The sequence below is a fragment of the Myotis nattereri genome (assembly GCF_964212035.1).
Source record: "Myotis nattereri genome assembly, chromosome: 9".
In the NCBI taxonomy this organism is placed as follows: domain Eukaryota; kingdom Metazoa; phylum Chordata; class Mammalia; order Chiroptera; family Vespertilionidae; genus Myotis; species Myotis nattereri.
This window is the reverse complement of record NC_138084.1, coordinates 25139943-25155809: the sequence shown is the minus strand read 5'-3', so window position 1 is coordinate 25155809 and position 15867 is coordinate 25139943. Positions and strand designations below refer to the sequence as shown.

At 36.3% G+C, this 15867-nt stretch overlaps 1 protein-coding gene across 1 annotated transcript in view; it reads left to right on the top strand.

Annotated features, from left to right (window-relative positions):
• Nucleotides 1-15867, top strand: part of ANO3 (anoctamin 3) — a 198283-nt gene that overhangs the window by 97056 nt on the left and 85360 nt on the right. The window contains exons 7-11 of the mRNA XM_081098522.1: nt 4771-4815; nt 7666-7797; nt 10801-10907; nt 11733-11788; nt 14728-14849. Coding sequence (XP_080954648.1) covers nt 4771-4815; nt 7666-7797; nt 10801-10907; nt 11733-11788; nt 14728-14849 — 462 coding nt within the window. The remainder of the gene's footprint in view (nt 1-4770; nt 4816-7665; nt 7798-10800; nt 10908-11732; nt 11789-14727; nt 14850-15867) is intronic.

The window sequence follows — 15867 nt, the reverse complement described above, 5'->3', positions numbered from 1 at the left end:
TTAGCAAGAATCATCCCTTAGGTGCAGTTCAACCAGATGGTTTCTTAGCTCTGCCCTCAGTAACAATGGAAAATAGAAATAAGATGCCTGCTCAGTTCAAAGATGTTTCAGTCCTTCCTATAGGTTAGCAAATATTGAACAGACATGTTTTCTGATATTGTGTATCTTGTATTATATGCAGAATGTTTCACCTTCCTTCATCATTTCTCAAAATAAAATTCAACAGTGTTCCTACTATGCACAGTGTTAACTCACATCGAAGATATGAACATTTACATTTATTTGGAGCTCAATGTGCTTTATCAGCTGCTAAGAATGTTTTAATAGGTTCAGAGTAACGAGGTACCATTAAAACAGGCATCTAGTTAATAAAAATGAAAGAAGAGTAAGGGTGCAAGTCATAAATATGGAGATATTCCTCACACCTGATAACATGAGAGAGGCCAACTCTGTTAAGAGTGCTGACATCCTTAAGTCTTATGCTATTTACTTTTTTTAAAAATGATATTAATTTTTTTATTTCCTTGTAATGGTGTATTTGAAAGAAGAGTTCTGATACATCTGAAGAAAGAAATATAAAAACCATAAAACCTATGCAGTTTAGCATCTCTTTTTCTTGATGTTGTGTCTGAAATTTTCACCTTTTTTAAAAAATATTTTTAATGATTTCAGAGCGGAAGGTAGAGGGAGAAAGAGAAAGAAACATCAATGATAAGAGAGAATCATTGATTGGCTGCCTCCTGCATGCCCCCTACTGGAAATCAAGCCCACAATCCAGGCATGTGCCCCAACAGGGAATCGAACTGTGACCTCCTGGTTCGTAGGTTGACTCTCAACTGCTGAGCAATGCTAGTCTGACTGAAAATTTCATCTTTTATAATGTTTTTCAAAAAATACTGCATTGTGAAACTTTTGGAAAGTACCATTGAGATTCTCATGATTTAATAATAATATATTAGAAAATATGCAACATTTCCCAAAGTGTATCAAAGTGTACCACAGGCTCTTAGTAGAAAAATATACTGTGACCAAATATGCTTCTGAGTTTCTGAGCTACACAATGTTTCTTCACTTTAGGAATTTTTAGACAACTGGTTCTCATTCTCAGTCAAAGTTCCTCAAAATCACCTGGGAAATTGTAAAAATAAAGGTTCATGGAACCCACACCAGAGTTCTGGGGTATTAAGGCTAGGATATGATTGGGTATATACATTTGTAACAAACATCTCAAATTATTCTGATGCAGGTGAGAAAGAAATGTCTCAGAGATTTTAATATGTTTACAGCTATATATTTTTTATAAATTTCAAAAAGCAGTTATATAGAGCAATATTTCCCAAATTTCCATATGATAATGGATTTTTAAACATTGTAATATGAATAGTGTTCTTGGGAAAATAGCTGGAGAAATGCTGGAACACAGAGTTCTTTGGAAATATCATTCCAGATCAGTTTAAATAATAGATGCAGCATTAACTAATTATTTAGTAACTAACCACTCATTTATTTATGATACTCCTGAAATTTGAGGTAGTTCTCAGCTTCTAAAAAGAGAATGCTAGTCAAGCATAAACTACATGCTCAATTGCTTTCATGATGGCCAATTCACATTTTAAAAATATATTTTTATATGTTTGTATTGATTTCCAAGAGAAGAAGGGGAGAGAGAGAGAGAGAGAGAGAGAGGAGAGAGGAGAGAGGAGAGAGGAGAGAGGAGAGAGGAGAGAGGAGAGAGGAGAGAGGAGAGAGGAGAGAGGAGAGAGGAGAGAGGAGAGAGGAGAGAGGAGAGAGGAGAGAGGAGAGAGGAGAGAGGAGAGAGGAGAGAGGAGAGAGGAGAGAGGAGAGAGGAGAGAGGAGAGAGGAGAGAGGAGAGAGGAGAGAGGAGAGAGGAGAGAGGAGAGAGGAGAGAGGAGAGAGGAGAGAGGAGAGAGGAGAGAGGAGAGAGAAGAGAGAGAAAGAGATAGAAACATCAATAATGAGAGAGAATCATTGACTGGCTGCCTCCTGCATGCCCCCCACTGGGGATCGAACACACAACCCAGGCATGTGCCCTGAACAGGAATAGAACCATGACCTCTTGGTTCATAGGTTGATGCTCAACCACTGAACCACAATGGCTAGGCAAGTGTTCGCACATTTAAGAACATATACTAGTATATTGTCTTAAAATTAAAATATACAAGAATAACAATGAACTTAAATAGAAAAAATACATATCTCTTTTTAAGGATTTATGCATAAAAATGTTAAAATGTTACCTATGTTTGGCTAATCTATGTATTTATTCAGTGTTGAAATGTACCTATAACATTTCACAAAGAAAAGCTGCAAATTTATTTAGGAAAATGATATTAGAATTATAAACCTATTTGCAAATTTTTCAGCTAACTTTTTGAATAAACATGAATTTTGAGAAATTTATCTAATTTTCAGCTTGAATGTGTGTACAGAATTGTATGTACTATATTTTCTAGCTAATTCTTTTTATTTATTTATTTATTTATTTATTGCTTAAAGTATTACAAAGGGTATTACATATGTGTCCATTTTATCCCCCCGCCCTAGACAGTCCCCTAGCCTCCCCTATCCCCCAATGTCTTATGTCCACTGGTTATGCTTATATGCATGCATACAAGTCCTTTAGTTGATCTCTTACCCCCCTACCTCCTGCCCCCCAACCCTCCCCGGCCTTCCCGCTGCAGTTTGACAATCTGTTTGAGGCAGCTCTGCCTCTGTATCTATTATTGTTCAAAAGTTTATAATGGTCTCTATTATCCATGAATGAGTGAGATCATGTGGTATTTCTCCTTCATTGACTGGCTTATTTCACTTAGCATAATGCTCTCCAGTTCCATCCATGACGTTGCAAATGGTAAGAGTTCCTTCCTTTTTAGAGCAGCATAGTATTCCATCGTGTAGATGTACCACAGTTTTCTAATCCATTCATCTGCTGATGGGCACTTAGGCTGTTTCCAGATCTTTCTAGCTAATTCTTTACTTATTTGTCCAAAGTAAATATGGCCTACATATTGGACTTAATGTTTTAAAACTAACCAAGAATATTTCAGAGAATTAAAATAACCTACATTTTCCAGTTTTTATTCTATCGGGAAGGACTTAATCTGTCTCCTCTATAGTCTAGAAATATCAAGTCCTGACTTTATTATTTTTCTCTTGATTCAGAGGTGTTGCCTATTCATTCTTAGCCCACTTTCACATTAGAAGTTTCAAACATATTTTAGGATGATTCAGTCATCCTGTAGCTTCTCAGGGTGAGTTCCCAGATGGGGTCAACCTTACATTTTTCCTCAAGCTTCTCCTCCCACAAATATTTTAAATATAGAAAGTTTGGGGGAATACTTAAAAATTATTAAGAACAATCTTTTCTTTCTAGATGGAAGAACAATCTTCCTTTTTAATCACAATTAGGATTAAATTCCGATCACTTTTTGAATGCAAAAGATTCTTTACTCGAAAAAATAAGATAACATAAAAACATATAGGAAGCCCAATATGTAGAATAGATCACAATGGAGTAGTTCTGCTTGACAGGAGAGGGGGGTCCTGGGTCCCAGCCATGTGATTGCCCTCCTCACTCGGCCCCACAGTCATCTCCACATGTGGCCACCTGGCTCTGTGAAACACTGGTTGGAAACAGTATTGATATAATTATTTATGGTTAATTTTGAGTGGTTGTTGTAATAGGTGGGTCAATAGGTAGATAAATGCTGCCCTGATGCAAGGTGGAAATTAGCAGACTCTTTTCAAAGGAAAAAATAAAGTTCTGTACCCAAATAGTACAGTCAATAAATGATCCTCAACTTGCAATTTATACTCCAGTGGTTACCAAATTAATCGCAGTTCCTGAACCTTAACAATGTTTGATCTTGCTCCCATAACCATTTCATATGCGGGCCAGAATGCCGTGCCCCCGTACTCACTCAGAGGACTATTCCCACTCATGCTTCAAGATTCCACACAGACAACACATCCTCCGGGAAGCCTTCCCTGTCTCCTTTCTCCTCCACCTACAGAAACCGATTGGGATCCCTTCCTGGGAACGTCCACAGCACTCTGTTATCCTACAGGGTCACATTTCATTGTAACTACCACTTGTCTCCTCAATGGTAAAGGAAGCTCTCTGAGGGAAAGACCCTCTTTATTTACAAAATCTTTAAAGGTTATACCTTATTACTGATTGCAAAATCAGAAATATTCATTACATATATGTTTGTATAGATGGATGAATAGATGGATGACTTCATATAACAAATGATCCAGTCAATATGCATTGTGTAGCAGAAGTGAAGCCTTTAAAAAATAGAATTAAAAATCAGAATTCTAAAGTGATTTATTGATTTATAAAAGTGATTTTGTTATTAGTAATTTAGATTCTGAAATTAAAACAATGTAAATTCAAAATTATTTCTACTTTTAAAAATTTTATGTTTAAAGTTGAAAGTATTGCAGATGTTACTTTTTTTTTTCCCGTTGACCTCTTCTAGGCCGTCCTCTGCCCTCTGTTGTCTGTGTCCATGGGTTATATATATCTGCATATAAAGTATTTGGTTACTCTTTTCCCACCCATCCATCCACCTCTGCCTTCTATCTGAGATTCCACATTCTGTCCTACTATACTGGCTGATTTTATGTCTTTCTTAAGCTTTTGGAAGTTGGAATATTGAAATACTCAATATGATTGAATGTTGTCATTCACTGGTTTCACTATTTTCATTTGACTTTCCCCAGCTGATGTTTATTATTTTTCAGGAAAAGATCCTACTACACTGACCCTCGGAGCAAATCAACGGGCAGGTTGGTGGGTGATGCCTAATTTGTTTATGACTAATTTGTTATTGGGGGGGGCATAGAAATACATTCAATTACCCTTATCAGCAGTTGTAATTTTAAGGGAAAAAAACACACTTTATTGATTTATTTAAGAGATTTCAAAAATGACTTGTGCTAAATTTAACAATGTTTAAAAACAGGTAAATGGTTTTTTTATGCAACATTGGCATTCTTGCAATCCTCACTTGACATAATTGCAATTATATCTCCCATCTTAGGAGATTATACTTTTAGAAATAGTTATAAAACAGATTTATAGGTAAATGTTTGACCCAGTAGAGTAATACAACAGACCCAATAGAGACCTTCTGGATCAGATGATCCAAATCTCTTATTTGACAGGTGGTAAAGGAAAGACCAGCATTCACAGTGGTGAATTGAATCGCCATGCAGCACATTTTCAATCAAAGACCTACTCTATTCCACCACCTGAATCTTTCTTATCCTAGCATTAAAACAATCTTCTTTTCAAAGTGTTTCATCTCTTGCCTATTTGGGTAACAGTAGCTACGACAAAGGAATTAATCAAACTACAAGCCTGAAAGAGAAGAAATTATCCCACCTGAATGCCTGACCCTGTTTTACTAGAGGAAATGATTTTGCCTTTACTGAATACTAAAACAAAAGGCTCCTTACACTTGGCTGTTTTTCTGTTCATTGTAAAATAATCAATTACCAAAAACAAAATGTGAATGTGGTAGAGTATGCTCTATTGAATAGTATTGCAGGATGTTACAAGTCAGATGACAGAAACCGAAGCATATAGTGCAAATATCAGCCCATTTTAGGAAAGGATTCAGTAAATCTAGTTCTTTTACCAAGAAAATGGCTGAATATAATTTAGAACTTTACAATAGAAAAAAATTCAGTTTTAAAATAGGGGAATATTGGTGTCTTATAGATGTGGTCAGGATTGGTAACAAGATAAGTAAATCATGGGGAGGGAAACATAATATTAAACAAGTACTAAAGGAATCAGTATTCAAATCACTTTTTTAAAAAAACGATTGTTAATGATGATCTTCAGCCAAGTCCGGTTTTTGTTGTCCAGTTAGCATGCTTGGATTTAGAATGGGCTTTGATCATTGCCCTTGTTCCTATTTGGTCCTGGTCTGTGTAACAAATTTCCGAAGTTATTTTTGCATAATAAAGCCAAAGTCATTGGAATATTGTTATTTATAAATTTACAACTGCAGGTTTTTCTTTTTTTCTGCATGTGCCTGCTCAATGTTGGACATGTTGCTAAATGTCTGGGTTTGTTTTCATATGCTCTATAGAATTAGTGAGATTTTTCTGCTGTGTAATTAGTGGGTTTTCTGATAAATAGGCATCTTTCTTTCAGAGACTTGCAGAAGGGTAAAATGCTGCATGTTAAAATAGCAACAGATGTCTATTTATGTAGTACTGTCATAATTTAGTTTTAGCATAAATGTGTTTAGAATAGCTAATAAATCTGTGTATATTAAATCCTAAAGAAACATTTTATTTTTTATAATATTTTTATTGTTTTTTTAGAGGGAGGAAGGGAGAGAAAGAGAGAGGGAGAGAAACATAGATGTGCAAAAGAAACATCTACTGGTTGCCTCCTGCACATGCCCAGACAGGACTGAACCCACAGCCTGGGTATGTGCCCTGACCATATCCAAACCACCACCTCTTGGTGTACAGGACAAAGTTCCAACCAACGAAGCACCCAACCAGGGCACATTTTTAGTAGTGGGGAAAAAAATGTTTCTATTTTGGTCAAATTTAAAAGTAAACTAGAAAAATGAAAATTCTACTGTGTGTCCTATGTTTTATTATATTTTGTATTTTTTTATTTCATGAAATAGAAATTCAGTTATAAGTTATTTCAAATGACCATTGAAGTCCTTTAAGCATTACCATAGTCAAACCTCCTTACAATTTACTTTTCACAAATATTCTCTATGTTCCTTTACTTTGTGGATGCATGTGGGGTGGGTAGCTAATAAATAGGAAAGGTGATTATGAAAAGATATTACATATTAAACTGAAAAAAGAATATCATGTTATTTGCTTTAATTTAGACTTTCAATTGAGAAAATGAATTATCTTGATTTTTAAAAAATATATTTGGAGAAGAAAATTAAGATGTGTGCGTGTGGAGGGGGTGATCATCATTGTTACAAAATTACAAAACCAGTTTGTGGATAGTTGGAAAGAGGGGAAAAATCAATCATGTATACTTGATTCAATTGTGCTTATTCTTTCTTGAAGTGGGAAAGGTGTTTTGTGCAAAGATATTTTAGCCAATAAACATGAGTGGATAATTAATGTACAGGCACTTATCCAGCTTTTGAAGTTCATCATTTCTCTAGACAGGTTGATAGGCAGTAGTTACAGTTTTATTATTGGTGCTATTTATCATTTGGCACTGCACTTTCGCATTCAATTAACAAAGCATCTTCAAAATGACCCTTCAGGGCAGCAGAACACATTGTGGGTTTTCTGATAAACAGGCATCTTTCTTACAGAGACTTGCAGAGGGTAAAATGCTGCATGTTAAAATAGCAACAGATGTCTGTGTGGAGATCAGGAAAAATCAATGACTCCGTCGTCACTGCTCCCCACCACCCGTGCCTCGTCCCCCAACCTTCGCAGCTGGTGTGGTACAGTTGGGGCTCTCACAAAGTTCTTTTGACCTTTTAATTCAGATTTCTTTCCTGCATGTGTGTGGTTGTGAGTGTGAGTGTGTTTATGTCTTTTGAGACGTCATTTTTGGAATGGCAGTGGAAGGTAGGCATTACCCTGGAATGCAGCCTAATCTAATTCTAACATGTGGCTTTGTTCCAGTATGCACAATTATTTTAGAAGACTCAAAAAATGGATGTCCCAAAACCCAATGGTTCTGGACAAGTCAGCTTTTCCAGACCTGGAGGAGTCAGACTGCTACACTGGCCCCTTCAGCCGTGCGCGGATTCACCAGTGAGTCCCCATCTGTTTTCTCCCACGACCTGCCTTGGTATCTGTCTTTATCTGGAAGTTGTTGATAGAATAAACATAGCTGGGACCAGTTCCATTGTTTTCCAAATAAGTCAGAGAATGTATCATTTTATTAAAATGCACACTTAGAATGAAACTCAGTGAACATGATTAATTATCAACTCTGTTGTGGAGACATTCCAGTAACGAATGATTAATTGTACTAGTAAACTCATGGATTGAGCTAGCTCCCAATTCTTTCAAAATAATTATTATGGTTAGTAAGTCACTCAGTTAAAGTAACAAAAATGATGATAATAATAGAATTTTTATTAAATAACATCCTTGAATAATGGATTTTTCTAATTAAATTATATTTATAATTACACTTAATTAATTGTATACATTAATTTAATCCGTTGTAGTATAATTTTATTAAACTAAGGTGAATATGATTTTTTTAGCAATTTTTACAAGCCTATCTATTTGTCTAACTACCAACATATCTCTACTCATTTATTTATTCAATTATTAAGTTTCTACATGACTCAGAATGAGGTTATGATATAGTCCCTGCTTTCACAGTTCTTCCAGGCTACTGGGTCAAAAATCTTAAGTTAATAATTAAACACAATAGTATACACATAAAGATGGAGAAATGCACAGAATACAGTAAGTCTATAGCTGCAAGATCAATTTGCTATACGCAGTTTTGGACTGACGTCTTCTGGGATGTAGGATGTTGAGAGGCAGGATGAACCAGAATTCCTGGCCACTAAACATGTAACAGAACCAGTAATCAATGGGAAACCCTCTTTCTAAATATTTATGTTATTATTTACTCCTAGAGGCAGATTTAGAAGCATTCTTTTTAATTCCAGCTAAGAAGTGGAGGAAGCAGTGTAAATCCAAATGAATTCCAAATTTAGAAAGACATTGTACTTTTAGCTTTTTGCCATACTTTTTCAGGCTCTGTGATACAAAAATTAAAACAACAAAAAGCCTGCCATTTCCCTTTGAACCCAAGAAACTAAGGTGATCTTTGAAAAATATCAATTAGATCATGAAACTGTCTTGCTTAATACCACCCCAATGGCCTCCCATTTACATTTATCATATAATGCACATTTTTACCATGTGACCATAAATGCTGTGGTCCCTCCCAATACTATCACCTCATCTTCTACAATTTCCACACCATTTACTGACTTTCAGGTCACATGCTTTGATTCCACCCATCAAAAGCTCAACCTTAAGTCTATCTTAGCGTCTTTGTTCTTGCTGTTCTCTTTACATGGAATATCCCTTCTTATCATTCAGCTGTCACTCAAAAGTCATCAGCTCAGAGAGACCTTCTCTGAAAATCTTATCTATAGTCCCCTTGCCCCAGTCATTCTCTATGCCATTAGGCAGTTTCATTTTTCTTCATAGCAATTTCTGAAATTATGTAACTGATTTATTTACTTATACATTATCTGTTTCCTTTATTTGTAATGTACCTTCATAGAAAAGGAATTTATCTGCTAAAAAAAATATATGTTCAGGGAATTCTGAATCAATCTGATGGTAAAATATTTGGTGGATATTCCTTCTGATTCTTATCATTAACAGGACACAGAACTGTTAACTCGGTGCATGTAAGTACAAAAATAAAAAGCACAATAGCAGAATATTGGAGGGGCTCTGAGTCTAATAACATGGACAGGTATACAGATTACCATAATACAGGGCAGAGTAAAAGTAATGCATTAGGAATGGCAAGTAAAATGCACACATTTTTGTGAGAGGGAGAAGCTACATCCAGAGGAGAAGACCCAGGAAACTTTTGTGAAAAGCTAGTTCTTTTCAAGCCACTAAAAATGTGGAAGGAGGTGGTGAGAGTAGGGGAACAGATATGAGAAACAGAGCAAAATCTCAAGGTAAAAAAAGATGGGACTCTGAGGTGATAAGTTCTACACTTTGACAAACTAACAGATACAAGAAGCCAGACCTATAAGAAGTAAAACCAAGTGGGGAGGTTGAAATGTAAGAACAGAGAGCCTCCGAGGAAAATAATATTGGAGAGCTGCTGACAGGTTAATAGTAGGAGCTCTCTAGGGGTCAGAGCTGTGCATTAAAAATCAGGTGAGAAACTGCATGGCTGATTAGGGGTAAAGAGGGCATTCTTTTCATAACCTATGCAAGAGGCTATGAGATCCAAAGCAAGATGTGTATGGAAACCAAGAGAGACTCAGTTTAGTTATAAAAGTTACTTTGTTTGGCAACTGTTTGAATATAGATAAAAAGAAATCAAGGACCATAGAAGACCCAATACTTCAGATCTAAGAGTCTGAGAAAATGGTGGTTTATCATTCACAAAAAAAGCAACTGAAGCAAAACTTGTCAGCAGTTGAGTGAGGACCAGGACACTTCCATTTTTTTTTTTTTGAGGTTCCCAGGATATCATAAAGTAAATGCTGAAACAGACCCTTCTTTCCCTCCTAGAATCGCCCTTTTGCTCTTTTCATCACTGACTCTTAGGCAGTTTCTCCTTGCAACTCTCCCTTTGTAGGGACAGAATAGGGCATGAAGGGAAGGAAGGACTATTGCTTGCCGCTAATGTTTTATAAACAAAAAAGCTAGCTTGGATTGTGTGGCATGGGGAATTACATGAATTTTTAATGTGCTCTGTTTGAAATTACATTGCATAATTAAAATAGATGGGAGCCCATGGAAACTCTGTTCTCTCCTCGTTCGATGCCAAACAACTAATATGAGGACATCCAGGCTTTCTTATAAACCAAACGATATTAAAGTGCATATTTGATTATGCTCTGTATGATTTATGCTTATTTTTCTCTGCCAATTGATCTTTTTAAGAAGGTGGTTTCTCTTCTGACTTGCTCTACTTCACATGCATATTCGTTTAAAGGAGAAAACAGATGGATGACTTCCCAGGAAGTTGTTACTGTTGCTGAATTCTGTGCTCTGACCTGAATACTAAAATGGATGCCCTTATCTTAACAGCTTCATAATAAACAATAAGGACACCTTCTTCAGCAATGCTACTCGAAGCAGGATAGTCTACCACATGCTTCAGCACACCAAATATGAAAATGGAATATCAAAAGTGGGTAAGAACGCTAATGGAAAATGTAGAGAAAGTTGAATTTGCTGTTACTGATATTACCCAGAAATATTTGACTGAAGTTTTGCCTTCATGCATTAAATATGAATATATAACACATTGAGCACAAACTCTAAACATTCTGTTTTCAGCCTTTCAATAAACCGAAATAAAACAAAATCTTTGAAGAACACTTGGCCATATGTATCAAAATGCCAACTGTGCAAATGCTTTAGAACAGAAATTGTATGCTTGAAATTTATCCCAAGGAAATAATCAGACTTTTAATAACAATATACAAAGACATTTGTTCATTGTGGTTTTGTAATATAATAAAACTAGATATACGTTAACTGTCCATCATTAAGAACTGACAAATAAATTAGGCTACATCCACATAATACATCTATTAAAAATGAAATAATTCAAAGATTTCTCAACACTAATAAATATTTTTTGAGATATGTTAAGGGGTAAGGAATTCTTCCAATTTTCTGACTAAGTTTTTTAGTAAAAAGAAAAGTTACTCCAGGCTCATGTGAGCTCATGTGAGTAAATATTAATATTCCCCCCATTTCATGATGTAGCAAAGTGAAATTGTATGTTGGCACCCTGCAAATTTCCATCAATTAACGTTGTAAGGATAGAATCCAACTCTTAGTATCCATCTCTTTCAAAGCCTCGCTGTCCTTACAGGTGATGGTGGTTATGGAAGGCATTTGGGTTATTTTCAGTTTTCAAATTAACTTAACGTTTGAAGTTAAGTATGTTGCTGCAGAAGGAAGTCTTCATTTAAACAAACTCAAGAACTGTTTATTTCTTCTCTTTTCAGGTATCTGTAAACTGATAAACAATGGCTCCTATATAGCAGCTTTCCCCCCGCATGAGGTAATTTTAAAATATAATTTCCATAAAAAAAATGTTCTCATGCTCAGTGCTTGCTCCCATTTTGTTTTTTATTTTATTTAAATCTGGCTTCTCTCTCCCAGGAGGGTTCAGTCAATGACTGGCCCTGGTCTTTTCTGAAACCCCCTTATATCTTATCTCTACACTGGTTCCCCTGCCCAGAATCCTCCTGCAATTTTCCCTCATCAGGAATCCCAGCCTCGGAGGAAACTTATGGACATTGCTTGGCCACTCTGGCTACTGCCCTCTGTTCCAACACAGAGACCATCTGGGAACCACACCACTCCCAAACAGGGCAGATTCCTGGTTTGTGCAAACTATTTTTGGATACCTGAAAATCAAACACAAACCCACAAAAAAAACCCTACAGCACATTAGGTACTTGATTCTCTGCCTGATATCACTTCTCTACTAGTTTTAAGTAGGAGAGCCTGTTCTAAACTATGATGGGCTCTGCCTGCTGAGTCATGAATTCAATTTGAATTAGTTTTAACCCCCTCCCACGCACCCATACATACACATTGTTTTAATTTTAAGGCAACTTTGCATTTTAATATAAGAATGGGATCATTAGAGGTTTCATTTCTGCACTTTCAGAACTAGTCACTCTTCTGTGTACAAATCCAAGGACTTACAGCCTTTGCCTGAGGAACCTTTGAGCCTGAGGAATTCGCAGAACTGCACAATTCATAACAGATAAAATGTGTTGAGCACTTACTAATTGGTACTGAGACAAATGTCTTTTATGGATCATCTCATTCAATCCTTGCAGAAAATCTTTGAGCTAGACCAGGGGTGGGCAAACTTTTTGACTCGAGGGCCACAATGGGTTCTCAAACAAAAGCATGGATGGAGTGTTTGTGTGAACTAATATAAATTCAAAGTAAACATCATTACATAAAAGGGTACGGTCTTTTTTTTTTTTAGTTTTATTCATTTCAAGCGGGCCGGATCCGGCCCACGGGCCGTAGTTTGCCCACGGCTGAGCTAGACAATGATATTAACTCCATTGTGTAAATGTCATTGAGGCATAGAAATGTTAAATATCAAAGGTACAGTTTTGAGCCTGGGAAGCCGCACTCCATTTTCTCTCAATGATGGTAAAGTTATTGTGTTTATTAATAGACCTTAGATTCCAAACAGTAAAGTCTAGTTTACTTTAAGTTAAAAGAAACCTCATTGGTTTAAAAAGGAATTAAAGCCCTGCTGGTACGGTTCAGTGGGTTAGGCGTCATCTTGTACCAAGTGGATGCTGGTTTTTGTTTTTTTATGGCTTTTATCCCTTGTTTCTCTCTCTTTTTTTAAAATTCTTTATTGTTGAAAGTATTACATATGTCCCCCTGTCCCCCAGTGTCCTCTTTCCCAGTCTGCCCACACTCCCCAGACCTGGCCTTCACCCCTCCCCCCATTGTCTGTGACCATTGGTTATGCTTATATGCATACAAATTCTTTGGTTGATCTCTTACTCCTGCCCCCCAAACCCCCCTCCCCCACCATGGTCCATCTTCTCCTGCTTTTCATCTGTGGTTTGATGGTCCATTCAATGCTTCTATGTCTCTCAATCTATTTTTGTTCATCAGTTTATATTGTTCATTATATTCCACAAATGAGTAAGATCATGTGATATTTATCCTTCTCTGACTGGCTTATTTCGCTTAGCATGATGCTTTCCAAGTCCATCCATGCTGTTGCAAATGGTAAGAGCTCTTTCTTTTTCACAGCAGTACAGCATTCTATTGAGTAGATGTACCACAGTTTTTTAATCCACTCATTTGCTGATGGGCACTCAGCCTGTTTCCAAATCTCAGCTATTATAAATTGTGCTGCTCTGAACATAGGGGTGTGTATGTTCTTTCTGATTGGTGTTTCTGACTTCTTGGGGTATATTCCTAGGAGTGGAATTACTGGGTCAAATGGGAGTTCCATTTTTAATTTTTTGAGGAAACTCCATACTGTTTTCCACAAAGGCTGCACCAGTCTGCATTCCCACCAGCAGCGTAAAAGAGTTGAGGGTTCCCATTTCTCCACATCTTAGCCAGCACTTGTTTGTTGATTTGTTGATGATAATCATTCTGACAGGTGTGAGATGGTACCTCATTGTTGTTTTGATTTGCATCTCTCTGATGATTAGTGATTTTGAGCATGTTTTCATGTCTCTTGGCCTTCTGTATGTCTGCTTTCAAGAAGTGTCCATTTAGGTCCTATGACCGTTTTTTGATTGGATTGTTTACCTTCCTTGTGTTAAGTTGTACAAGTTCCCTATAAATTTTAGAGATTAAACCCTTATCAGAGATAACTTTGGCAAATATGTTCTCCCATGCAGTGGGCTTTCTTGTTGTTTTGTTGATGGGTTCTTTTGCCGTGCAAAAGCGTTTTATTTTGATGTAGTCCCATTTGTTTATTTTCTCTTTAGTTTCCATTGTCCTAAGAGATGTGTCAGTAACATATTGCTTTGACATATGTCTGATATTTTGCTGCCTGTGGATTCCTCCTAAGATTTTTATGGTTTGCTGTCTTACATTTAAGTCTTTTGATTCCTGGTCAGGGTACATGCCTAGGTTGTGGTCTTGATCCCTGGTAGAGGGTGTGCCAGAGACAGCCAATTGAGAGGTGTGCAGGAGGCAGCTCTCCCATCAACATTCTCTTTCCTCCCTTACTCTCTCTCTAAAAATCAATAAACTATTATTTTTTAAGAAAAGGAATTTAACAAAGGATTTTATAGGAGCTATCAGAATATTTTAATGAGGGAGAGATATGTAAAGTCATCATCATTCCAGAGATGAGCTAAATATACAATTTCTTAAGTTTTCAATAAATTATTTAATTACTCTATGTTGGGGGGAAAAGCAAAAGCAATTCCTATGTAATTCAAATTCCAGTAAGAGAATGGGTATCGATTTATCTTATTTCATCTGTTTCAGGGAGCCTACAAGAGTAGCCAGCCCATCAAAACACATGGACCTCAGAATAACAGACATCTATTATATGAGCGCTGGGCACGCTGGGGAATGTGGTACAAGCACCAGCCCCTGGATTTAATCAGGTATTGGGGTTGGATCAATAAGGGAAGATATATGTTGTTTTATTGTCATTTTCTTAGATTGAAAACTTTTATTTACTCATCAAGATGCAATCAGAAAAAAAATAATCCACCATGGGTCTACTCAATTGAAGGAATTTAATTTAGGAAATAGGTTACACAGAGGATGGGAAAGCTGAGAAATCAAACAGGAATAATAAGACAACCAGAGATTAACAATGGTAGAAGATTGCTAACTACCCTCAAGCTGAAGGGGAAATAGAATGAAGTATATTTCAGTGCCTAAAACTTAGACTGTACAATCCATGATTAGATTACCTGTCATGAAGTGGAAGTGTAGGGAGCAGAGCTATGAAGAAACCATGGCTGCTCTGGATACAGCACTGAGGACAACCAAGAGAGCAGAAAAGTTCATGGCTTCTCCCTTCCTTCCACCTTGGGGTCTCCCAGTACCTCCTGGCCCAACTTAACCAGGAGCAATTTATGAGGCAACCTGTGTAATCTGCTTCCCTGTGAAAACAAATCAAAACCAAGAAGCAGAAAATGGTTTTGAGAGCAAAGAGGAAAAGGACCAACAAAGCGTCTATGCATATATTTATCTTTAAACAAAGCTTCAGTATCTGTTCTATTCCAAGAAGTTTATCCCAGTGAGAAATTATCCTAAACTTAAATTAGTCTTGAAATACTGTTATATTTATGATTTATTTTATTTTGATGTAACTCAGGTAACTATATATATATATACTCCTGTCAAATAATATTGTTACCTCTTATTTTACCTTAACAATGTGTAATTTAAAATCTCAATATAATACTGTCTGTATAAGGTGTCTATCTGTGTAATGTTCTATAAATATTCTAAAGATATTTTGATATATTAGTAATATATTAGTAAGACTCCAACCTTCCAAAGGAATACTTGTTTAAAGGCACAACATCTTGTTGCAATACATGTTATTAAAATAATCTTCTGTTTCAAAATAGAACATAAAAATCTATAATAATAAAAGCATAATATGCT